General features: G+C 45.0%; 1 protein-coding gene across 1 annotated transcript in view; it reads left to right on the forward strand.

Annotated features, from left to right (window-relative positions):
• LOC141113341 (glutathione S-transferase P 1-like) overlaps positions 1 to 26,679 on the forward strand; it is a 125,458-nt gene that overhangs the window by 6,507 nt on the left and 92,272 nt on the right. Inside the window, exons 2-4 of the mRNA XM_073606408.1 lie at positions 14,943 to 14,978; positions 18,416 to 18,522; positions 20,219 to 20,306. Coding sequence (XP_073462509.1) covers positions 14,943 to 14,978; positions 18,416 to 18,522; positions 20,219 to 20,306 — 231 coding nt within the window. The remainder of the gene's footprint in view (positions 1 to 14,942; positions 14,979 to 18,415; positions 18,523 to 20,218; positions 20,307 to 26,679) is intronic.

Below are 26,679 nucleotides of genomic sequence, written 5' to 3' on the forward strand. Positions count from 1 at the left end.
GCGCTCCTCGTCTGACAGTTCTTAAATAACGGGGGGGGCGGGGCCACCCGGTGACCCCGCCCCCCTCTGACGCACGGTGACTTGACGGGACTTCCCTGTGGCATTCCCCGTGACGTCACAGGGAAGTCCCGTCAAGTCACCGTGCGTCAGAGGGGGGCGGGGTCACTGGGTGGCCCCGCCCCCCGTTATTTAAGAACTGTCAGACGAGGAGCGCCGTCACACAGCGGGAGCCTCCCTCCATGCCAGCATGGATTGCGGAGCGGCCCGGAGAAGAAAATGAAGAAGAGAAGAGCGGGAGCCTCCCCCCCCATGCCATGGGTGCGGAGCGGCCCGAGGAGAAGAAGATAGAAGACGCCACGGAGGAGATGCTGGACGAGAACGCCGGAGGAAGAGCCAGAAGAGCCAGAAGAGCCAGAAGATGAAGGAAGATAGAAGAAGCATTTAAATAAAGGAATTGTCAAAAACTGTCTCTTGTCATTTTTAACATTTTTGACACTTTTTTTGTGAAATGGTAGGGGTACTTATGTACCCCCTTACCATTTCACACAGGGGGGGGCCGGGATCTGGGGGTCACCTTGTTAAAGGGGGCTTCCAGATTCCGATAAGCCCCCCGCCCGCAGACCCCCACAACCACCGGCCAGGGTTGTGGGGATGAGGCCCTTGTCCTCATCAACATGGGGACAAGGTGTTTTGGGGGGCTACCCCAAAGCACCCTCCCAATGTTGAGGGCATGTGGCCTGGTACGGTTCAGGAGGGAGGGGGGGCCGCACTCTCGTCCCCCCCCCTCTTTTCCTGCGGCCTGCCAGGTTGCGTGCTCGGATAAGGGTCTGGTATGGATTTTTGGGGGGACCCCACGCCATTTTTTTTTTTTGGCGCGGGGTTCCCCTTAAAATCCATACCAGACCTGAAGGGTCTGGTATGGAATTTAGGGGGAACCCCACGTCATTTTTTTTTTTTTTAAATTTTGGTTCTGGGTTCCCCTTTGGGGAATTCCCATGCCGTTTTTATCAATGAACTTCTATGTGTATTGTCGGCAATGCAATAGCCGCGGGTAGTTTTAAATGAGTTTTTTCCTTCAAAATGTCATTTTGCTGTCAGACTGTTCTAAACACAGGAAACATGCGCCCCTTTACAGGCACACTATAGACACCCCCCAGGTACGAAATTTAAAGGGATATTACACTTTTATTGATTGACTTTAAGCATTATTAAAATCACTGCTCCTGAAAAAACGGCCGTTTTTAAAACTTTTTTTTGCATTGATCCATGTCCCCTGGGGCAGGACCCAGGTCCCCAAACACTTTTTATGACAATAACTTGCATATTAGCCTTTAAAATTAGCACTTTTGATTTCTCCCATAGACTTTTAAAGGGTGTTCCGCGGCATTCGAATTTGCCGCGAACACCCCAAATTGTTCGGTGAACTTGCGAACAGCCAATGTTCGAGTCGAACATGAGTTCGACTCGAACTCGAAGCTCATCCCTAATTGTCAGCAGACCAGATATCTACATTCAAACACTTCAGTAGGCAGCGTGATTAAGCCTGTGTAGAACCCTACCGAGAAACCATCCAGCAGGAATTGCCTGAGACTCAAAGATGGATGGCCTTCTAAATAAGCCCCTAATGCATCAATATAGACCTAGCTTAGTCAAGAAGCACTGAATGGTTAGACCAGACAGAAGGATTTAGGATGGGCCCAGAAGCAAATGGGTCACACATGTAGTAACTTGCACTGGTTGTAATTACACTCAGAATGGTTAAAATTGTTGCACACTTGTGCTTTTACCCAGGTAATAAATGGGCCTGCCCAATTTGCCCACCTGCCCAGACTGTCCTGTGGAGGACCCACCAGCCACCTATTTGATCCCTGACTGACCCAGGGCCTCAAATATGGGACACCATGCCAATGTGTGTGCTGAGGATTGGCAATTGCTACACACTGGAGCCTTTTGATTAGCAAAGTGCCTGCAAAACTGCTTAATGTCCACATTGCTCCAACACATAACCTGAAATTGCGCCAAAGTGGCCGCCACCTTAGCTGAGAAAGACCGATGATAGTCATGGAAAATGCACCCCCGGTATTTGTGCACTAAATCCACTACTTTGTGCAAATACAAGTCCAGTTCCACCCTTCTGTCAGGACTAATCGCACAAATGATGTCACGAAAGATCCCAAAAGCCAGCACAAATTCTGCCACACTAAGCTTGCGATTGAGCCTGGGGTCTTTGGTTTTTAGCACAACCGAAAACTCCCTGCAATTGTAAGGCTTATTCTCTGACATCCTGTGAAGTTATCAGCAGTGAGACCAGATTCACATCTTTCCCTTCCAGAATGTTTTTTTTTTTTTTTTTTTTTTTAAATATTGGCAGGAATGAAATGGGCCGTAAAAACCGAATGCCGCTAGAGGGGATGGAGCTGCCACGGGTAAATGATATGGCAACATTACCTGCGGGAGCACTGGGAGGAACCTGAGCTGCAGGTGCTGGCGACACCTGTGCTCTAGCTGCCTGGGCTTCCATCACCTCCATCCTATCCTGCATCGACGACATGGACATTGACAGTATTTAACAGGGCATGAATCTCCATCAGCGAACTGTGAACAGACACCTGCTGCAAAGGATTGGGAAACCGTAATCTAAATAACTCTGCTTTCCTCACTGTGGCAGGGAATGCAACGGCCCTACGACGAAGTTATGCCGTGAGCCTGGGAACAGTCCAACTCCTTAGACAGGGCGCTGCCATGCTCTGAACCCCCAGCTAATGATGGAGGAATGAATGCAAACTCGTCATTTTCCGACACGAGAGACATGATCGTATCTAAGATGAGAAAATGACAAAGAACCTTGAAGAAATATTTATGGACCACAACACCCCCTACCTCCACCAACCTAACACTGAATATGTGGGTGCAGTAACGTGTCAAACCAGTGTCAATGAACCTGATGCCCCGCCTACCCTACGTGAATGCAATGAGCTAGCCTGAGCCACCTGTAGTGCTGTGACAGGCAATTAACAACGAACACTCAGGGCTGCGATACCCACAGAGTGTGATGAGTAACAGATAAGCGTAGGAAATGATCATGCAGCATATGACGTATGAGCTACGGCCGAAAATTTGTATGACACTTAAATACATCCCGGACCATATGGATCTATGGACGTGATAGATCCTGAGATGTGACCCAACTATCTGCCACCTGAGAACCCCAAATGACATGCATGCTCCTGCATAAAAGCTGGACCAACATGAATAAATCGCCCTCGAGGTGATGCACCTGAAAATGGTAAATACAACAGAAAATAACCAACTGGAAGCACTTATGCCAACCACACCCCTTGCCTGGACACCAAACACTGCTGGTGGACGGCATCACCCAGAAACCATCCACTAAGCCGCAACCAGCTGGCTGCCCATGCAAGAAATTACCTTGACGCACCTGATGCTCCTGCGTAAATGCAAGGATCCACACGCACAACACACCTGTACAAATGATGCACCTAAAAACAAATCTGACAAACTCTCACATAAGAATAGACCATCCATGCAGTGATAACCATACCCCATGGAGTAATGCTTGAACAGTATAGTGACAGGTGTTTTTTGAAGGGGGAAAAAAAAAAATTGGGGTCTGTTAGACCCTAGATCTCTCCTCTGCCCTCCAAAGCATCTGACCACACCAAAATCAATGTGATAAAATGCTTTGCCAATTTCCCAATGGCGCTGATTATATCCAGCGACACCTAAGTCATGAAATGCTTGTAGCTTACGGTTTCTGAGGCCATAGAGACGATTGGAGCCGTTCTGGTCTCTGATCAACTCTATGGTCAGCTAGTGGAACCACCGGCTGCATTCTCGGGCTCCCTGTTGGGACAGCACAAGAAAACCATGAAAGACTGTGGGGGGGGGGTTGTTCCCTCCCACTGTTTATAAAAGCAATCTAGAGGCTAATTGGCCGCTAGGATTGCTTTTACATGAAAGCCGACCGCTGGCTGAAAAGAATGATGCCAAGATGATACCTAAACCTGCAGGCATCATTCTGGTATAACCACTCAAAGTCCAGCAACATACCAGTACGTTGCTGGTCCTTGTTGGGCATTCAATGTAATGTTCGTTTTTTTTTTCATGTAGGCTGAACGAAAGATTGATCGGTGGGTATACCCAACATTAGAATACCGCCCTTCATCCACCCACTTCTAATGATGGGCATACATGCACCATTTTCTTAACTGTGGTGGTGAAATCACCTTAGACAGCGCTGGAGTCACTGCTTTAGGTATTGTGGAAGCAAACGCTGTTGCTGTCAAGATAAATAAACCTGTCCTGTAGCTGAATGGCATACCTGCTAAGCAAATGATGGTTAACAACAAAACAAACCTTACAGTATAACATACCTGCAAAGCAAATACAATAAAACATAGTAAAAATAAAATGGAGAGAATGATAGATATAGAACAATAGTGAGCGGACAGTAGAGCGAGAGAGAGATACAACCACAACGTGTCTGTGTGAAGCGAAGACAGAACAAAAACATTCCGTGAATCCTTCCACTTCACTGCTAACAAATGATTACACCTCAAGCAGGCTCTCTTCCCCCCCCCCGTCTAAGTCGGGATTCTACAAGCCGTTGGGAGAAGCCCCAGCAATTAGATCGCACAGTGCCACATGCGCCAATTCCACAATCAAAGGTGACTAAAGTGGCACGCTCGTGTAATTGTCCACGTATACAAGTGGTACCCCTTTCCGAATAAGGGTGACACCAAGTCCCACACTATCTTCCCAGCGCTCCCTATGTAGTCTGGGCAGTTCTCCGGCTCTACGTGACTATTTCTTCCCTTGTAAACCATAAAACTATATGTATAGCCTGTTGTCCTGTCACAGAGCTTATACATCTTGACCCCGTATCTGGCATGCTTGCTGGGAAGATACTGTTTGATATGACAAGTGGCCAGAAAACTTAATTAGGGACTCATCACAGACAACTTGATCGGGAATAAACAAGGCTGCAAAACATTGGTCAAAGTGGTTTACGAGGGGCCAAATTTTGTAGAGCCGATCAAATCCAGGGTCACCCCGAGGACGACAGAGTTCATTGTCATTGAAATGCATGAACCGCAAGATTTGCTCATATCATGTCCTGGTCATGGAGGCAGAGAACACAGGTCTATGGTGAATTGGGTCAGTGGACCAATATGACCAACTCACTCTTTTTAGTTCTGCCCATGAAGAGGGATAGGCTCAGAAAGGTCTTAAATTTGGAAACCGTAATTGGTTTCCAATCTCTGGCAAGGGTCAGCTGGGGATTAGCAGCGATGAATTGAATTGACTAGCATACAAATTGCTTTGGTCCACAATAGATCTATAGAGATCTTCAGTGAAAAACAGCGAATAAATATCAAGTGACAGAAAATCAACTATTTCCACCTGAATTCCGGGTTGAAGGTGAATGGGGGAAGTACGGGTGCTGCAGAAGTGGTGGGTTCCCAATAAGGATTGGTGAATGCAGCAGGAAGGGCACGACGTGCCTGTGTTTGCCGTCTTGGTGGCAGCAGGACACTACTCGTGCTTGCCAGCTTAAACTGCACATATGGAACTTGCCATGTCACCAAGTGTTACTGCCAGTGCTGGATGTACGACCAGTATGTACTAGGCTGCTGGTGCTTGCCAGTTCACCAGAAGGATGAGCAGCACTAGCACTGGCTCTCTGCTCCATACGAGGGACCTGCAGTTCTTGCACATCAATGACAGCAGAAGAATGGGGTCTGGTCCGCTTGACCTTGGCAGGGACCACAACTCTGTCGTCAGAGCTATCTGTCAGGGTGCCGCTGCTGTCTACAGGTTCATATTCTGAGCCTGAATCTGACAGATGAGTGACTTCCTCTTCACCATCTGTCATGCTCAGATGTGTAGGCATCTTCACTAGTGTACCTTCGATTTGACATTTTGGTCTTTAAATTTACTGGTACACTAGTGAGACTCACAAGAAGAAAAAGCACCTGACTGTCAGCGACTGATTCAAATGCTACCAAAAAAAACCTTTTAGCATTCGCAGAGATCAGGCCTGACTCTGCAAATGCTGCAGTTATGCATTTTGTGTTTTTGTAAGTGACAGTGGTCGATTGATACTGCACTTGGGTGGGCTGAGCCGAGGGGCTAAACGCAGGCACTAACAGGTATCTGGGCTGATCCTTCTAACACTGCATTTTTGGGAACCCTAAACTGCTGCAGACACTAGTATAGATTTGCTCAGATATCTATCCGTTCAGACCCTATACTACTAAGGGAGGTGTATGGTGCGTGCGAGGGTGTTGGCACTACTGGCACTGATTTGACGCTGCCTGGGGCGACGCAGAATGCTATCTGATGCTAAAACCTAACTTTGATCACCCGCCGGGTGATCAGGGCCTGGCTAGAAAACATTGAGAAGCCTGATTTATCGGAACATGAAGAGCATCTCTTAGATCCAGAGATGCCATGAAACAGCCTGGAGTCAGCAATTTCATAATTGAAAAGATTGTGTCCATCCTGAAATGCTTGCACCGAATTGATTTGTTCAAGATCTTGAAGTTCAGAATCATTCGCTGCTTCCCTGAAGGCTTCTTCACCAGGAATAGGAGGGTAGAAGCCCCTGCTTTCCTGACTTTTTGGGACCTAGATGATTACTTCTTGCTGAATCAGATGCTGCAGTAGGCTCATCTCAGAAGCTTTTTCCCGATCTCTTGGTAGGGCTGTAACATGAAATCTGCTCATGTGGCTCTAAAAATTCCAGCCTGTATCCCCGAGTTATCATGATTTTCACAAACAGACTTGGAGTTGTCATGTCCCACTGTAGATGAAAAGCTGACAATCTTTCCCCTACTGGGGTGAGATTGTCACTTGCTTTTGGAGGGCTGGTCTGGGGTGATCTGAAAAGAACTCCTCCTTTTCCCTTACCCCTTAGGGAGCCCCAACGGCTCTTACAGGCCTGCTCCTTATTCTTATAGGGCTGTTGAACAGCACAAATTCTTTTTGGATCGACTGTTTCTTCTTAGCAGGGAAAGGCTTTTTTCCCTTTTTTTTTTTTTTTTTTTTTTGTCGGCTGTCCTATCTAAGATTTTCAAGGTCTGGACCAAAAAGCAGATCACCCGAAAAAGGTAAACTGCACAGCTTAACCTCAGAAGCTGTGTCATCAGACCAGGTTTTCAGCCAGACCGCATGTCTGGCTGAGTTCACCAGTGCTGCTGACCTTGCTGCCAACTTGACTGATTCGGCAGATGCATCAGCCATATATTTAAAGACTTTTCCTTTTAAATGTTAAAAGCAGTTAACAGATCTTTTTGTGGTGTGTCCGCTTCAACGTGGCTTTTCAGCTTCTCCACCCAGCATTCCAGGTTCCTTGCCACAACCGTGTAAGCCATAGCACGTTTGAGGCTGACTGACGTAGAATCCCAAGCTTTTTTAAGGAGGGAGTCTGCCTTCTTATCCATCGCATCCTTTAGCACCCCCATGTCCTCAAACGCAAGGTCTGTGCATCTGGAAACCTGTGAGAAAGCGGCATCTACCCATGAGTTTCTTATTCCAAACCTTGGACTCCTTATCTTTGAAGTGAAACCTTCTTCTTCGGGTCTCGGAGCAAAAAGGGCCTCTCTCGGGGTCCTTCCATTCTTTCTTGACTGACTCTGATAGAACCCTATGAACTGGAAACACTGTTTAGTTTCATCCAGACCCTGGTACATTTTGTTGTGAACTGACAGTTGTACTTTTTTTTTTTTTTTTTTTTTCTTCTTTTTTTTTCTCCTGAATCTCTAGGGTAGTGTAGTTTGCTCTTAAGAGGTCATCCACCTCCTCCAAAGATAACTTGTACCAAGAGGCTCTGCTATCGTCTTCCTCTTCCTCCTCATCTGAGTCCCTGGGTGAGAAGAGTAACCCCCCCCCCCCCCCCCCAATCACCCGAGTTCTCAGCCTCCAATGGCCTGGGTGAGGATGCTTTTGGACTAGGTGGTGGATGCTGGGGCTCAACCTGAACTGCTGGGTTCTGTACCAACATGGACTTGACAGAACTCAGCAAGTTCATAAGTTCCCAAACAGACAATAAGTCCTTGTACTTCTGGGACGTTTCTTCCTCCACCAGGTCCTTAATACAGGATCTGTACATCGCCTTTTGCCATGAATCTCTAAGGGGGTTCTTGCAAGAAGGACATTTCCTTTGACTTGGTGGATTTACATGTTTAGTTTTTCCTAACGCTTTTTCCTGTAACGAGAAAAATTTTAACTAAATCTAGTGTCCTAAAAAAACCAATTACCACTAGTGTACAGCTAAACCACCCCCAAGCCAAAGGGAAAACAGAAAAAAACCTAAGCAGTGTTGGCAGTAAGGCACCCGGTCCATGTTGCAGGGTCCGAGTTAAGTAACCTCTGACCGTGCAGCTTCAGGCTCCCTTCACGGAGGAAAACAAACAACTCGCAAAAGCCCATACGGATCAGAAAAAAGGCACCACTGTACCTCTCTTACCTGGGCTTGACCGGTGCTAGGGACGCCTGTATCCGCCGTGGCTGTGTCTCATCCATTTTGCAGCAGCAATGACCTGAAAAACCATAGGTTTTTAAACTTCCCCGGTCCCCGCATCATCAGCAAGGGCCGGAAACGGAAGCGCCGGTCTATGGACCCGCTCCCTGGTCTCTGCGTATCAGGAGCTTGGAACCACAGGCCACTTCCCCCTCAGGAAGCTGCATCACCAGACATGATGCCCCTGCCCGGCCACCAGAGCCATCTCTAGGAGCCTTTGTAAAAGCGGAATCCGGGCACCTCCTGAGGGCCCTAAACTCCCCTGAGATGGAGAGACCAGGAACTGCAGAACACCCCCCGCCCCTGGGGGGGGGGGGGGTTGGGGAGGTGCTGGAATGGTCACTGAAGAAATAAAAACAAAGGTAAGCCTAAAACTCCAACCTTGGAGAGAGCGCAGCTCTCTGGTTCCAGGCACATGCTTCCACCATGGCGGAGGAAACAATAACTGAGGCCATAGTGGAAGAGGAGGAATTTAAAGGCTGCATGTGTTTCCTGTGAAGAAGGTGGAGCTACGCTCTCTCCAAAGTTGTCCTGAAAGGCGATTTGAGAAAAATCAATGCTGTACTGAGTGACAGGTGGTGAAGGGGTTAATTGGGGGGATGTGATCGAGGGGGGTGAATGGTGTGCCTACGTGACCTGGTGTCAGCGTAGTGTTGGTGCAACTCACTGTTAGATGTCTCCTCGTGTCGGTCTTTTCCGTTCCAGACTGAGGAGAGATAACCTCACTTCCCCTGTCAGTGTTTACAGTTACACGACAGGGGAAGGATCTCATTCACCAGAACTGATCACCAGGTCCAGGCAAGCTTTTCCAATCGTCATGGGGGGGCACGTGCGCGACTTATAGCTACGATGCTTCGCGCAGCCGAACCAACCTGCTGCAGTATAACTATGGCAGCTGGTCCGGAACCGGCTAATCAACGATTTAAAGATGACAAATCTTATCTAACAGACTAGCTTCCTTTATCAATACCTATATCCATAAGGATCAGGTGGGATTTATTCCCGGGAGGCAGGGGCCAGACTAGATTAGGAGAGCAGTGGACTTAATTTTCCCTCATGCAATCTTCTTGGGATGGAGGTCCTCCCCAGGAGGGCTCGCTCTTATCCATAGACCTCCAAAAGGCATTTGACACTGTCACTTGGCCATACCTTTTTCACCATACTACAAAAATGGGGGTTTTGGCCCGGACTTTATTAGAATCCTGGAAGCCCTTTACTCAACTCCTAAAGCCCAAATCAGAATGCAAGGTCACCTTTCCACCTGAAAGGTAGCAGGCAAGGGTGCCCCCTTTCCCCCCATCCTTTTCACCATCGCAATACAAACTTTGGCGATAGCCATTATATAACACCCTCACATACATGGTGTAAAATGTGGTCATTTGACGCAGAAGTGTGCTTTATTTGCTGACTATGTACTTCTTTGTCACTTTCCCTCTCATCTCCACCCCCATTATCCTCTGACTTTTGGAAAAATTTGGATTAGTATCAGACCTGCAGGTCAACATGACCAAATCAACTGCCCTCAATATCTCCACTCCCCAAGACCTGGTGGATAGGTTAAAAAAGACACTTCCCTTTCTCCTGGAGCCCATCCTCTATCCCCTACCTGTTCAACTCACATCTAAAATTGAACTGTTACACCAATACAATTATTCCCCCTATGTTCAAGAGACTATCGGAAGACCTCGCCCAATGGTCTCTCTACAGGCTGTCCTGGCTGGGGAGCGTGCATGCGGTTAAGATGACCTTACTACCCAGAATCTTGTACCTCTTCCGTTCCCTCCCCATAATCAAACGTCTTCTAGACAAGCTGCAGTCAGCAATTTTATCTGCTTCATCTGGGGCAGTAAGGCACATTGCCTCTCCAAGACTGTGCTATATAGATCTAGGAAAAAAGGGGGATTGGGGTTACCTAAGTTATGGTGGTACTACCAGGCTGCCCAACTCTGCCAATTCTCGATCATTTATTCAAGACCGGACACAGACTGGGTAGGAATAGAAAGGCAGGCAACCCCCAATCATACCCTAGACTTCCTGATCTGGAGCCCACAGAAAGAATTACCCCCCCCCCCACCCTATCACATTCCATGACCTTATTCGACTCCCTACATAAACAACACTCCCTCACACTCAGCTATTGTTTCCCTAAATTGGACATGTCCCCTTTGGAAACATTCCGTTACAACCAGTTGTTGCATTTACTGCGTCGGGGTGGAAAAGTTCTGAGAGCTCACTTTCTGTATCCTGCTGTGAGCGTGAGGGGGAATCTCCCTAATTTACTCAGCCTTAGCCAAACCTTCAGAGAAAGCGACCTACATGCTGAAATGGGAGCATGACCTTGAGAGTGGGATTTGGCACACTAATTTTGCCTGCTCCTACAGGGGAATCCTTAATAGCTCCCTTGTGGAGGCGGACAGCAAAGTCATGTCCCGCTGGTACCTAGTTCCCACCCGTTTCACCAAATTTTTCCCTCAATCTTCTCCCCTTTGCTTTAGAGGATGTGGCCACTTAAGCTTCCCTCCTGCACGCCCTATGGGAATGCCACAGAATTGGAGGATACTGGAACAGAATCTGTAATCTCATCCGCAAATCCACTGGATATGTGGTGAAACAGGACCCCGCAACTGCACTCCTTAACAGTCGAATCCTGGATGTGCCTAAATTGACCCAAACCCTAATCCACTTTATTTTCCTGGGGGCCAAGATAACGATAGCTCGGGCGTGGAAGTCCCCCTCGGTCTCTCTTTACCTGACCAAACAAAAGATTTCCTGGATAATGTCTCAGAAGATTTCCAATGCCATACTAGACACTCAATGGACGTGACCTGACACACACTATATAAAACACATGGTGGCCTCCATCCCTGATTTGGTAGGTAGAAAGGAAGATTTTGTGGGACTTTAAATAAGGCAACGCCATGTCAGGAGAAAATAACACAAATGAAATTGCAGTACATTATTAAAATCTAGAATACATAGCATTTTGTATCAAATAGATAGGTTGTCAGAAGACTTACCCTGAATATGCTGCTGATAATATGCAATACAGATAAAAATTAGACATGGCAAACATGATATAATGATTGAAAAACATATGTAATGGAGACAAGTAACTGTTGGCATCTAGTGGCACTCAACGCGTTTCCTGGCATCCATACATCAGGAGTGTTGTGAAGTAATATACTGGGAAGGAAATGAACAGGGGTTAATGATAATGCCCTTAGAATGAGGGAGGACAGAGGGATTATATACCAACAGGGTGGAGATAGATTGGGATACTTACTACACAGCCTCAAGGCCAGGTCCGGTATCCGCCAAGGAAGACCGGGGTAACAGGCATGATGTCTCCCCTGGGGTTGAGATGGGGGAACCGTCCAGGGACAGAACATTGCCCAGAGCCAAACACAGTAGTCACAGCATGATCCAATGTGTGCACAAAAAGTACATAGTGTTCCTAGAAAAAGTGTCAAAGGGATTAAATGTGTAAAGATGTGACAATGTCTGTGTTCCCACAAGGGGACTACATGAGGAGGTGTATATGAAATAGAACCAAGTAGAGGGAAGAAAAAAAAATACCAGAAGAGGGTGGCTAATCTCCCAGCGAAGAGGGTAACCAGTGTGTGGGATCAGTGTATGCTTCCTTGTGATTGAGTCAAGCAAATGAACCATCGGCTACTATAAACTCCCATTCCCAGGGAGGGGCCCCGTCAACGCCATGCCTGATTGGCCAATCTGCACAAGAAAGGTGGGAAGGAGATTCCCAGCTGCATGTGGAGGAGCCATCAGCAGTGGGTCTCCACCCATCAAATCCATGGCTAAGGATGAAAACTTCATGTTTTCTCCTGACATGGCATTCCCTTAAAGTCCCACAAAATCTTCCTTTCTACCTACCATACTAGACACACCAGAGAAATTTTAAACACATAGAAAAGGATTCCTCATTACATCTGAGCCAGTCACATAGCTGGACCGTACCTACAGCTCTCAGCGAAGGTTCCTTCCTCTTTTCCCCCGCCCGTCTTCTTTCCCTCATACACACTCAAACCCCTACTTTTCTTTCTACGTTAAGGTCAACTATGAGTTAGACATCTCTAGGTCGTTTTATAGGCTGATCTAACACCCCAGTACAGCTTTTCCGACAAATGAACTGAATGAGTTACAGAGTGCCCTCCTTTACGATCTCCAGAAAATCTTCTTGCATTAGCCTTCACAATCACAAGCCCAGGTTGTGATTGTGAAGATTATGACTGAAGATGCTGACCCTGGAAGGAAATGGGGTGAAGATTATAGTGCCAATGGTGCTTGTGTATGTAGCTTTTAAAAACCCAAACTTCAGGAATGATCTATATTGGAAACTTCCATTGGTCCAGCTTAGCACAGTGTGGGTATACATTCATACCTGAGTGTAAGCGGCAAATCACTGTAGTATTAAGGCACGTTCACACTGAGCAGCACCGGGAGTATTTTTGGCCGCTAGCGGCTGAAAAAGGGGTTCAGAGCGGTGCTGCCCATTTATTTCAAATAATTTAAAGCGCCTCAAAGATGCTGCTTGCAGGACTTAATTGAGTGTCCTGCCAGTGCACAAGCACTCGGGCTTTCACACTGGAGTGAAAGAGGCGCTATTTTTAGTGCTATAGTGCCTGTAAAGCGTCTCAGTGTGAAAATGCCCTTAGGCACTACTATAGTGACTGCCACAATCTTCAGCTGGGCACCCCACTGCCTCCAGGGGGTCTTCATTCACAGAACCGTACACACATGTATGGGAAAAGAAGCATTCTTTGATTAGACAGGAGGGGCAGTCACATCACTATCTCCACCCCCTCCAATGAGAGAATGCGTTTTTTATTAATTGGAAAATAGAAGGTGCCCAACCCTCCCCCCCCCCCCCCCCCCCCCGGTGGTGTGCAGATGGAAGACAGCGATCACTGTAGTAGCGCTGGCTAACATAATAATTGTCCTTCCCACGGCGGCCCCACTGCTATGAGCAATGTATGCCTATTGGTTTAAGCTGGACCAAAGGAACCATGTCATAAAGATCATACCTGGATTTTTTGCATTATGTGACAGGCATGCAGATCGCTAAACTCTGTGAGATCGGAGCCCCTTTATTCATATTGCATTGTTTACATGTTTGGTGACACCTTGCTGAAGGCAGACTGGCTGAGGTACAACTAACGCCTTTATGTAATATGTTTTCTGTAGCAGAGGTGCTGTAACAGAACACCTCAGGGCACCAGGCTCCCTGTGCATGTTAATGAATTATAATATTTCTTTTTGTTTTCTTGCTAAGTTAAAAGATGTAGTCATTAGCTAAAGCAGCCCACACATTAAATTTTATTTTTTTTTTTTTCCCCCCATCTACACACTTTATGTGGGTAGAGGAATCCTTCCCACTAAATTTTTGTATTTTGACAGTGGGTAGATTTCCCCGCCATCAGAATAAACTGCTCAGGGCTGCTAGCTTTAGCTGTTCACGCTGATCGATTGGAGGTCTATTGGGTAGCATGTTGTCCCAATAGACTTCTGTACAATCGGGACAACAGGCTACCCATATATGGATCAAAATTTGTCCAGCCTCTGTTAAACAGCTGAATTTTATTCCATGTATGCCTGGCTTAACACTGGAAGCCAAATCTTTAAAACGCAAGCGTCTGTGGCTTGTAATCCCTATTAACCATCATACCATAAAAGCGTACCAATATAAAACGCACATCAAAGGAAGTGAAACTGTAGGTCAGTCCGTTAATTTCACAGTTAAAACTTAAACTTTAACCTCTGGTACCAACCATAACTACTGTTAACCATTAATGGAACATGCTTGGTCGTAAATTCAAGCAGCAATACATTAATCATCTAACTTTACCTACTACTGTATAAACTATTCTTAGAGCAAAACCATGTTTAACTTGGTATCTTGTATAGCAGTGGTTATCAACCCTGTCCTCAGGGCCCACTAACAGGCCAGGTTTTTATGTATTACGTTGGGGAGATGCAGACTAGAATACTGCAATCACTGAGCAGCAAATATCACCTGTTCAGTTATCTTGCAAACCTGGCCTGTTAGTGGTCCCTGAGGAGAGGGTTGATGACGACCACTGTTGTATAGTGTCTGATACTGAAGGGAACACAAGGGTGTTATGGTCTGCTGCTAGCTTATTGTATTGTTTCCCCTCTGGGCGTTGTAAATGTACTGGAATGTAGAAGGAAGGCCAGCTAGCCCCCTCCTGGCAGAGACACGGGCGAGTATCTTGATTAGTGAGACACTAATGTGAACAAATAAATCAGAATTTTTTTTTTTTTAAGAATGTTCAAGAACAATGCACTGCTACTTTGAAGCCATATTGTGTTTTACAGTGCCTGCAAAATGATGATATTATTTTTTATTTTTTTTTTTTAGTGCATAAATACACGCTAATGTATTTCAATGTCAGAGGTAAGTAGAAATTCTTTGTTGATGGACCTTGTTCTCAATCTCCTTCTCTCTAGTAGTATAACTTTCTAATGGAGAAAGTTAGATTTGGTTTCATCTAGTAAACCAATTTTATCTCCTTCTGTTCTGGAACCAACACCTGGTAATCCACCACCAATCAATACTAGCCCCAGTATCCCTGCTGCTGTGTAGGAGTACTGCACCTGGGAGGCCCCTGCCACTTAGCATGATGGCCTGAAAATAACAAACTTAAGTTGTGGTCCTGTCTGGCATAAACTGAGGAACTGGGAGGAGTGAGCTCTCTTCATTATTGTGGATCATACGTTTCTGTCTAGGTGGAAGGGTCTTATCTCTTGTGTAGCTGTCCTGGAAGATGATTTGGGAAATGGGTTATTGCATCACTGAATTTGGTTTTTGCCATGCTACTTCAACCTTTAAAGGATGGGTTCACCTTTTTGTGTATTATATTATTGCACTTTCTCAGTACACTCTGCCCAAACCCCCAATGCATGAAGCTACTAAATTGCAGGAAGAATTAGTGGACTAAGTGCTCTAGTACCCTTGCAGTTCATTTAGAACTCTGTACAATACTTTTAGTCTAATTTATTCACCAGAAATTGTAAATGACTGCGTCCTCGTGGGTGGAGCCCCGCATGGCTATGCTGTTGTCAAATTGTGACCGCAGGTGTGGAGTGTAGATCGCCCAATGTCATAAAGCAGAGGACATTGGCTACAGGAGGCTGCTGCACAGGAGCATGTTGCATCCTAAATATTAATATACTCACCAGCTGCTTTATTAGGTATGCCTGGTATCACAAATTGATCTGCCAATCACATGGCAGCAACTCAATGCATTTGGGCATCCTAGATGTGGTGATGACTTGCTGAAGTTCAAAACGAGCATCAGAAAGGGGAAGAAATTGGATTTAAGTGACTTTGAATGTAGCATGGTTGTTGCCACAGCAGGCTGGTCTTTCAAACTGCTGATCTACTGGGATTTTCATGCACAACCATTCTAGGGTTTACAGAGACTGATTCAAAAAAGAAAATATCCAGTGTGCTGCAGTTGCGTGGATGACAATGCCTCGTTGATGTCAGGAGAATGAGCAGACTGGTTCGAGATGATGGAAAGGCAACAATGGCTCAAATAACCACTCGTTACAACCAAGGTATGCAGACTATCCATCTTTGAATGCACAACACCTCAAACCTTGAAGCAGATGGGCTACAGCAACAGAAGACCACATGAGGTGCCACTCCTGCCAGCTAAGAACAGGAAACTGAGGATACAATTCACACAGGCTCACCAAAATTGGACAATAGATTGGAAAAACATTGCTTCACTTTCAGCTGCGACATTCAGGTGGTGGGGTCAGAATTTGGCATAAACATGAAGGCATGGATCCACCCTGCCTTATATCAAGTCAGGCTTGTGGTGGTGTAATGGTGTAGGGGATATTTTCTTGGCAAACTTTGGGCCCCTTAGTACCAATTGAGCATCATTTTAAATGCCCCAACCTACCTGAGCATTGTTGCTGACCATGTCATACTTTTATGACTACAGTTTTCCCATCTTCTGATGGATACTTCCAGCAGAATAATGCATCCTGTTACAAAGCTAAAATGCTCTCAAACTGGTTTCATGAACATGACAATGAGTTCACTGTACTTAATGGCCTCCAGTCACCAAATCTCAATCCAATAGAGCACCTTTTGGAATGTGGTGGAACGGAAGATTGGCATCATGGATGTTCAGCCGACAGCATTACGCAGTTACTGCAGATTTATCGTGTCAATATGGACCAAAATCTGAGGAATGTTTCCAACACCTTGTTGAATCTATGCCACAAAGAATTAAGGCAGTTCTGAAGGCAAAAAGGCGGTCCATCCCAGTATTGGCAAGGTGTAACTAATAAAGTGGCCAGTATATTGTGCCTTACTTCTGCATGGTGTGTATTCCCAACTATATACAGACTAATAAACTTGAGTCTGACTGTCCTACGTAGTTTGTTGGCTGTTCTGATTTTTTTTTTTTTTTTTTTTTTTTTTTAAGCCTATATCTTGTAACGTGGAACATGGCTCAAGTGTGTAGCTTTGTAAGTTCACCATTTCAGAAAACTTGAGGTAAGCTTAAAACCCTACATCAACCAGTCACACCCCCCCCCCCCCAAAGTTTATAGAATCCAATAGTAGTTCAGAATAAGCTCATGTACTACTTAAAACTAAAAGCTTCAAGCAACACTGCTCAAGTGTGAACAGGCACTTATAATCTGTGTTCAAATGTGAAATCTTCAACTGCAGTCTATTTTTCATGGGCAAATGCTGCATTCTGCAACTCTTGAGGACCAGCCAGGAAAGATTAAAAAAATATAAAGCTATGTTGCGTATCCCTGGCTGGTGAAGGCACATCTGCATGATTTGTTTAATATAATTTTCCTGCAGACACACCGCTGTTCTGGGGACTTCCTGGCTGCATAATCCCAGTATATACTCCCAGCCAGTCAAAGGGTTTCTGGACCCATCCTTTTTCCATGCTCTGATTGGAAGAGGCAGACAAAATCCCCTGGACTCCTCCTTGGGCCATAATTGGTAAGTCGGTTATCCTGTGGTTACCGTGAACAAAGCATAGCCTTTACACTGATCAGTTTGCCTATAATAGGTATGATCATAAAGTGGTTTGGTAGACATGGGGAAGAAAACTGCCTACTCGGGTCCAAATATGTAGTAAGAGCGTAGCAATTATGTCTCGGTCACAAACAAGTTCACTTATTTCACACCTGTATCCTGCTCCACTCCACCTTAGACACCCACTTTTTGCTTCTGCTAACAGGCTAACATTTTCTAGGGCCATATTTGCCATTGTAAGGATTGGCAGACATTCCCGCTCAAAGTCTCTGCAGTCGTCCAAACCAGGGCACCTCACTCTGGGTGAGAAACCTGGAGTACTCCAAAGCTGTATTCCTTAAAGGGACCAGAACTCAAATAATGGGGCCACATCTCCTGTCCAGGACCAATGCCTGGCATCCTGCACACAAGTAGTTTTGATGTTGTAAAAATTGGCGCTATATGTAGGTGTGGTGTTGCTTAAAGCAAAGTTATTTATTTTTTTTCCCCCTTTTGAAAAATGGCGCTTAGATCCGCCTTTCATCATGTAATTTCCTTTTTGGAAAGAACGCAATGCAACGCCCACTAACTCCTGGGAACGATGACCTACCTCTCCCTGGAGCAGAGGCGCTGCAGGAAATGACATACATGGCCCTGAAAAGGCAAATTACAAAGAACACCCTAGCCACAAGCAGTAAGCCAAAATACATTTTTGCCAAACGTTTTACTTGCAATAATGTATTGATTTATATAAAGGTTCAATTATGGGTGGAACTCCGCTTTAAATTTTGGGCAAATGTATTTTCAGCAAATCCTTAATGTCTTTTGTGTCTCAGGTCGCTGTGAAGCCATTCGTATGCTAATGGCTGACCAGTGTGTGGATTGGAAAGAAGAGGTGGTGACATTTGATACTTGGATGAAAGGGGACCTCAAAAAAGAAGCTGTAAGTTTATTATTCAAGATTTGTGTAGCACCAACAATTTGCGCAGTGCTTTACAACATGAGGGCAGACAGTTATGTTACAATACAGGAGGATTTAGAGGGTCCTGCTCGTTAGAGCTTACAATCTAGAAGTTTATTAAAAAGATTCCTATTTTCATGGTGAGACAATGAAGCAATATGGGTTCCGCACAAAACATTTTTGCAATGGTAGATGTAATGAAGAAGCATGGTTTTTTTTGTTTGGCAGTCATTTAGGCTAGCAAAAAACATTTTGGGGTTTTTATTTCTTTTCACGTGATTGGGTATAAAGTATACATTTTCAAAATGAATAGCCTATACTTTAGTTCTCCAGTGCTTCTCAATAGCATTCCTCAAAGTCCTTTGAATGGGTGAGTAGCTTTTTTTTTTTTTCTTCTAAGCTTTAGCGTGTTGGGTGTATAGTGTACTACAAACCTTTGCTGCTCTGCTTGTTCAAGCTTTAGATGGCTTTCTGGATAAGACTGAACACCTTCACACTCCACATATTAAAGCTGTTTCACCATTATAGCCTGTTCACCACTTTGCCTCAAAGCGCACAGCTACTTTTGGAGATTTTGCATAAAATTACCCGCATCCATAAAAATAGGGGCTTGTGACTACTAAACTAGTACAGTGCTTTCTTTGAATACCGCATGATGCAATGGGAAATTTTTAAGGTTTATTGCAGTTTCTTTAGCACTGCACTAGTCATTTCTTTAGAGGCCTTATCAGATCAATTGTGTCCTTTCTATACTTCTCAGGTCAGTGATCACCATGCATTTGTATGCCAGCAGCTTTTAAATTCCAGAACTGGGAATTCCCCACCTCAAGCTATGGGCTTTACCATAGCTTGAGGTGGGTGGGTTAGTTTGTCACTCGGGAGGTGGTTGACTATATGGCCCAATGCATAGCTACACCACGGTTTCCTAGGCTACCTCTTTGCTAATGGATAATTTATGATGATGATTTTGGCACTGGAAGCATAATCCCTTAAAGCAAGCAATACTGCAGTGTGGCAAAAGTGTAACCTGATTGTACAGAATTAGAAATTGTTTGGTAAGCCTCTAAACTTGTATGAGCACACTGGTAAGATTGATTCATTGTCATTGTGTCTGAATAACTTTTACAGACCTTGTTAAATGCTTGGCTATATACCACCCCAGACCAGTTTTGAATTTTACTTGTTCAGGTGTTAAAGTATTAAGAAAACCCTGGTAGTTGACTGTCTCAATTCAGAACATTTCCCCTCCCTTCCATTGGCAGTGGGTTTTATGTAGACAAAAAACAAGCCAATACACTATGCAAATTTAGGCCCATTTCTGATGAACTGGCTAAAATTCATAAGTGAAAAATTGAAGTAGCTGAACAGCAGCTGCATCCAGTTGGATAAAGCCACAACTATTCTTAATAAAAGGTGGCTGACGGAATACAACATGCAAAGTCCATCTAGGCTGTATAGAATGGATGGAGACCTCCTTTTTGTGCCTTGTAGTGGCATTTTGAGGATGCAAAGGTGGTGTAGTAAAACTTTCTGTATGTTTGCCCAGTGGGGCATAAAGCCACTGTATAAGCAGAAGTCTACCAGCTAGCAATTTCAGGTCACCGGGTACAAACCGAAGATTCTCAGTACAGGTTTCTTTTAGATGTTTGCCTTTCTTAATGTTTGATTTGCCTGTCAGGTATTTGGCCAACTTCCAGGATTCAAGGATGGAGACTTCACCATGTATCAGTCAAATGCCATACTTCGCCATCTTGCTAGGAATCATGGTAAGTTGTTTTTTGTGGCACTTTAGAATTTTTTTGCATCTGGCTAGGAAGTCAGGTGTTATAATAAAGGTGGGAATCTGTAAGTGAAGTAATGCTGGAGCTGAATAGGGACAGTCTATTCCCTTGCGTTGTACAGCTATCAAGTCCTATATTGATAACAAGTTTAGAAGGGTAGGGGGTTAAATTGCTATTTGTATGGCCAACATACCTTAAGTAGAAAAACATGGTTTCGCCCTTAGCAGTGGGACTTTACTGGAACAAGAGCGTAACTTTTTTTATATTTTAAAATTTCAAAGTTTTAATTTTCTCAAAGATATTGTGTGTGTGTGTAATATATACACAAACATTGCACGATCATCAAAGTACAATATAAAGATGGCTTGGGGTACACATTACCGCATAATTTTTATATATGACACCTACACGGTGTGTGTGTAGAGGAGTTGCATCCAACGCATTTCAGAGCAATCTTGGCTCCTTCCTCTGGGGCCATGACCCCTTGATAAAATTTCCCAAGTTGTGAGGACCTCTAACAGTAAAATTATTTTCGTAGCGTGGGTTGTCAGCACCCAAGGCAAGACAAGTAATTTGTGCCCCTAACCCACAGATATTTAGCCCTCCCTGAGTCCCTTCCACTCGTACAGTATTAAAACCCCTATGGTACATTTTAGGATGGACCACTCTTTCTTTGTTCTCCTTTCCCTTTTTATCTCTTTCCTAATTTCATTTTTTTTTTTTTTTTCCTTGCATCCCTCTCTAGCCGTCTTTCTTCCTTCTCTTATTCTTTCTCTCCCTTTTTTCTTTCTTCCTCCCCCTCTTTTCCTCTCCCTTCCATATATTCTCTATTTTTATTCATTCTCTTACACCTTGGTGGGGGGGACAGGATCAGTGGCAGTGCTGAGGGGAGTTCTGATCAGCCAACTTACAGTAGCTGCTCTTGATCAAGATCATCTGCTGATCTGAGAACTGTAGTGGGGACTTTAAATTGCAACTATAATCACAGGTAGTGTTACTGTGTCTCCGACTTTGTGGTGTCTCGTAGCAGTAAAACCTATGCCTAAATTAGGAGATTTCCAGCCCCCTCCCACTTGACAATCCTCACCAGTCAGATGACTTCTAGTCTCTGCGCCCCCCAGCCATGCCGTGAACTGAATGGGTGGCTGCAAAGAGACTGAGTGGGCGGCTGCAGGCTCCAGGAACAGCCCTGCTGGGCGGCTGCAAAAAGGCTGAGAGAGCAGTGTGGGATTCAGGAACAGCCCAGGATTTGGTGACCCCTGGCAAATCGTCATTTGAACCACTGCTCTAGGGAGAGTTTTTGCATCTATACCGATTGCAGTCTCTAAAATAAAACATATTTAAAAGACATTCATTAAATTATACATGAAATGGTTGCTCCTATAGCGGTACTTGCAATGTCCTCAGACCCATGATTCAGCACTGATCAGAAAGGTTAAAAACCAAGAAGAAAGATGTGTATGGTGGCCATCAAATAGGGATATGCGTGAAGAGCCCAATCATTCCTGTGTAAAGATGCAACAGATGAAGGTCTCTGGGAGGCCTTACACCGTGCACACTTGGACCAAATGGCATTGCTATGGGGAGAGTTGAAAACCAGGCAATGTGTGGGAGAGAATAAATATATATAATAATTATATAAAATTTTACATTGTAATGTGTGTGTCATGGCCGAAATTCTTGGCACCCCAGAAATTTTTCTGGAAAATCAAGTATTTCTCACAGAAAAGTATTGCAGTAACATGTTTTGCTATACACATGTTTGTTCCCTTTATGTGTATTGGAACAAAACAAAAAACGGAGGGGAAAAAAAAAAAAGCAAATTGGACATAATGTCACATGTCACACAATTCCCAAAATGGGCTGGTCGAAATTCTTGGCACCCTTTCAAAATTGTGGATAAATGACTGTTTCAAGCATGTGATGCTCCTTTTAAACTCACGTGGGGCAAGTAACAGGTGTGAGCAATATAAAAATCACACCTGAAAGCAGATAAAAAGGTGATACGTTCACTTAGACTTTGCAATGTGTGTCTGTGTGCCACACGAAGCATGGACAACAGAAAGAGGAGTTGAGCACTGTCTGAGGACTTGAGGACCAAAATTGTTGATATTTTTCCACAATCTCAAGGTTACAAGTCCATCTCCAGAGATCTAGATTTGCCTTTGTCCACAGTGTGCAACCCATGGCACTGTAGCTTATCTCTATGGGCGTGGACAGAAGAGAAAAATTGACAAATTGCAACGCAGGATAGACCGGATGGTGGATAAGCAGCCCCAAACAAGTTCCAAAGAAATTCAAGCTGCCCTGCAGGCTCCGGGAGCATCAGTGTCAGCGTGCACTATCCGTCGACATTTAAATGAAATGAAACGTTATGGCAGGAGACCCAGGAGGACCCCACTGCTGACAGACCTAAAATTAAAAAAAAAAAAAAAAAAAAAAAAAAAAAGAAAAGCAAGACTTCAGTTTGCCAAAATGTACTTGAGTAAGCCAAAATCCTTCTGGGAAAACGTCTTGTGGACAGATAAAGCTTTTTGGTAAAGCACATCATTCTACTGTTTACCAAAAATGGAATGAGGCCTACAAAGAAAAGAACACAGTACCTACAGTGACATATGGTGGAGGTTCAATGATGATTTGGGGTTGTTTTGCTGCCTCTGGCACTGGGTGCCTTGAATGTGTGCAAGGCATCATGAAATCTGAGGATTAATCAAAGGCTTTTGGATTGCACTGTAGAGCCCAGTGTCAGAAAGTTGGGTTTGCGTCCAAGATCTTGGGTCTTCCAGCAGGACAATGACCCCAAACATACGTCAAAAAGCACCCAGAAATGGATAGCAACAAAACGCTGGAGAGTTCTAAAGAGGCCAGCAATCAGTCCAGATCTAAATCCCAATGAACACCTGTGGAGAGATCTTAAAATTGCTGTTGGGAAAAGGCGCCCTTCCAATAAGAGACCTGGAGCAGTTTGCAAAGGAAGAGTGGTCCAAAATTCCGGGTGAGAGGTGTAAGAAGCTTATTGCTAGTTATAGGAAGCGACTGATTTCAGTTATTTTTTTCCAAAGGGTGTGCGACCAAATATTAAGTTAAGGATGACAAGAATTTTGACCAGCCCATTTTTGGAGTTTATGTCCAATTTGCTTTTTTTTTTTTTTTTATTTTTCCAGAAAAAAAAAAAAAAATTCTGGGGTGCCAACAATTTCGGCCATGACTATAATAAATATATAGCCTATAAGCCTATCCAACAAGATATTCTAGCAGGTTGTATAAAGACCGTGACATGCAGATGCTAATTGCCAAGGGCCACACTCTGGGGCATGAGACTGTCGCTAATGATTAAATGGAAAAACAGACAAATGCATATTCATCAAAGTATATATTACACTATGCAGTGCTGTGATTACAGCATTATCTTGTTAGAATGACCAAAAACCTACCTAAAGATTCCCAATCCAAGATGTAAAGGCACAGATCTAAAATAGGTGTAGATTGGGCTAAATAGCTCTATGTGGGGGCATGGCTTAGCAATAGCAGCATGTGGATGCTTTCTGCTGTAGCTCTGCATGGACTGAAGCAGGGAACAGACAAAAACCTTGCAGATCCACTGCTTCTTCATGCCTGGAGATCGCAGGCCCACACAAACTGCAGGGAGGTGAAATCGGCCATTACTTTCTCTGGCAGCACATCACCCCATCTCCTGCAGCCAAGATGGAGCCAACATGAGTCAACCCAGCGGCTGTTGGCGCAACAACTAAGAACCTCAGTCAAGGCCCCGGCTGCAGGAGAAGCGGCTAGGCAGGTGAATTGCCCACTATCTAACATTATCTCTTCCATGTCTGGACTCCCAGCCTGACACTGGGCTCATGCTGGGGCCGGATGGCAGGCCTGAGGTTGCTCTCTGTGAGATAATCAGATCTCCCCACTAAACAGGAACTCCAGGCTATGGCTGAATCCTTCTCCGGCTAGACGATGGAGAAAAATGGCAGACGCAACAACCTGCGCTTATGTGGTATCCCTGAAGCTACCATGGGACCTGACTTCCATGTCATGGTGGTGGCTATCCTTAACCAGATCCTGCAAGAACCCCTCCCCCGTCCACTGATGCAGAGAAGGCTTTGACCCAGTGAAGAGGGCCATCCTAGAGCATATCAGTCTTGGATCATCTATGATGAACAGGATTCTGCCACTTTACTCCAATCCTTAATAACTATAGGGGACAGCCCCGCCGTGTACTATTTCCTCCTTTTTTTTTTGCTTTCCATTCTTTCCCCAGAGCCCTTTCTGTGCACAGTCCGGGAAGACTCTGGTGTCATAGGTTATCGGAAAGGCGTTGGGGCTGCACAAAGTAGCTACATTTGCGGATGACCTGATCCTTTTCTTTCTCATGGATCCGCTCATCTCACTCCCCAAAGTTGCTTCAGTCTCTGCAGGAGTATGGCACCCTCTCCTACTTCCAAGATGACCATGCTTGCTAAGGTGCTATATTTGATGCAGGCACTGCCTATTTGTCTCCCCTCACAATTCTTTAAACAGGTGAGTTCTGTGTTTAGAGAATGTTTAGTTCCATTGGAGGCCACACCTCCAGCTTCAACGTCTTCATCTCACGAAGCCTCGGGTTGATGTCAGACTCCCAGACGTGCGGGCCTACTACAGAGCAGTGCACCTTACCAGGGTAGTGAACTGTCACTCCCATGGTGCAAAGAAACAGCGGGTAGCCATGGAACGTGGATTCCAATGACACGGTAAAGAGTTAGCCATGGATCACCTCTTCCCTACCAAAGGTTCTCAGTGAACATCCTACCCTTGACAGCATATTGCTGGTTGCCAGGGACGTACTTAGACGCTCCCTATTATGACCAATACCTTCCCCCATGGTGCCTGTACTGGGCAATGCAGAATTTATTCCTGGCTTCAACGTCTGGTAGTGAGTGGGTGGCCCGATGGACAGCTCCCCCCTCTTGACTTCTGGTGTGGTTTACAGATGCGTAACTTTCTCTGATGTTCGCACTTCCCGTGTATATCTTGACAGCTTACAGAATTGGAATGTATTGGCCACAGGAAGAAGCTGATCTGTGACGGCCTTTCATTGATCTACAAGTTCCTGATCCAACCGCAACAGGGTGAGCTTGTCTTCCTTTTTCAAAATGGGAATCGGACCTTGAAACCAAATTCACTGATGCATAGAGGGAGAAAATACTTCACTTTTCCCAGAAGTCCTCCATTGCTACTAAAATCCAAGAGCTTTTAAAAGATTTTGACACTCTGGCACAGGGTCACTGTTGCTCTACAGTTTTTACCCTCAGGTCCCCAGTACATACTGGAGGTGTGCTGATGCGGAGGGAACAATGCTCCATCTTTTGGGAGTGTCCCAAACTTGGACCCCTTCGGCAAAAGGTGATCGGTATTATCAAGTACCTGACTAATGTCGACCTGGGGGGGAACCCCATGGCTTACCTTTTTAATCTCTCTAACCATCTAATCAATAAGTATATAAGGATTCTCTCACAACTCGGTTACTGAATGCGGCTAAAGCATGTATCCCCTTATGCTGGAGAACCGACAACATGCTGTCAATCCTTGTGGATATAAACCTTTTTTTTTTTTTTTTTTTTCCATGAAATTTTGAGCTGGACACATCTATCTGGGGGGGGGGGGTTCTTCTCCAAAAAGCCAAGTCCCTTAACTGTCTCTTCCTCTGTAGCTCTATCATCCTGCTAAGTTCTCACTCATTCAGGGTGACGGCAGCCTGAGCTGTGTGACGGAGGAGGTTGCTATAAATTAGCAGCCAGATAAACAATTCAGACACTCCATGTGTGCGGAGAGGAGGTATACCTTTCCTCCAATCGACTTTCTCAGTCTGTATCACATTGCTCTCCTCCTACAGGGAAACCAGGAAGTGAAAAATGTAACAGAATGTGTACTTTCTAAAGAGTATATACAGTAGAGCTGAAGACAGCAGATGTACATGTGAGACCTGTGTAGGGAGATTTGTTTCATCTGTGTATTATCTGAGGCTCTTCACTTCACTGGGTATATGGAGGGTTTACATCCACTTTAATGAACTCGGGGACTTGGAGGATCTCGCTGCTACCTTTCATAAGCGAGAGACCTTCCGTGACACCTGGAGGCAATGGCAACACTTTGTCTTTACAGATGCCTGAGTCCCTGAGGTCGGCCATGTTCCCTGGGCTAAGGAGCCCTACACCTCATCCTCCTTTTTCACCTGAGTTTATTTTCTCCTGCATCTGAGAGGCTTTATTTATTTCCCCCCTCATTAAATCTGGTACCTTTTTATTCCCACTCTGGGCCCAGCTAGCCATGAAGGTCCGCTTCCCAGTACAATACATGATCCTGTTAAAAA

Source organism: Aquarana catesbeiana, linkage group LG01 (assembly GCF_042186555.1).
Source record: "Aquarana catesbeiana isolate 2022-GZ linkage group LG01, ASM4218655v1, whole genome shotgun sequence".
NCBI classification, from domain to species: Eukaryota; Metazoa; Chordata; class Amphibia; order Anura; family Ranidae; genus Aquarana; species Aquarana catesbeiana.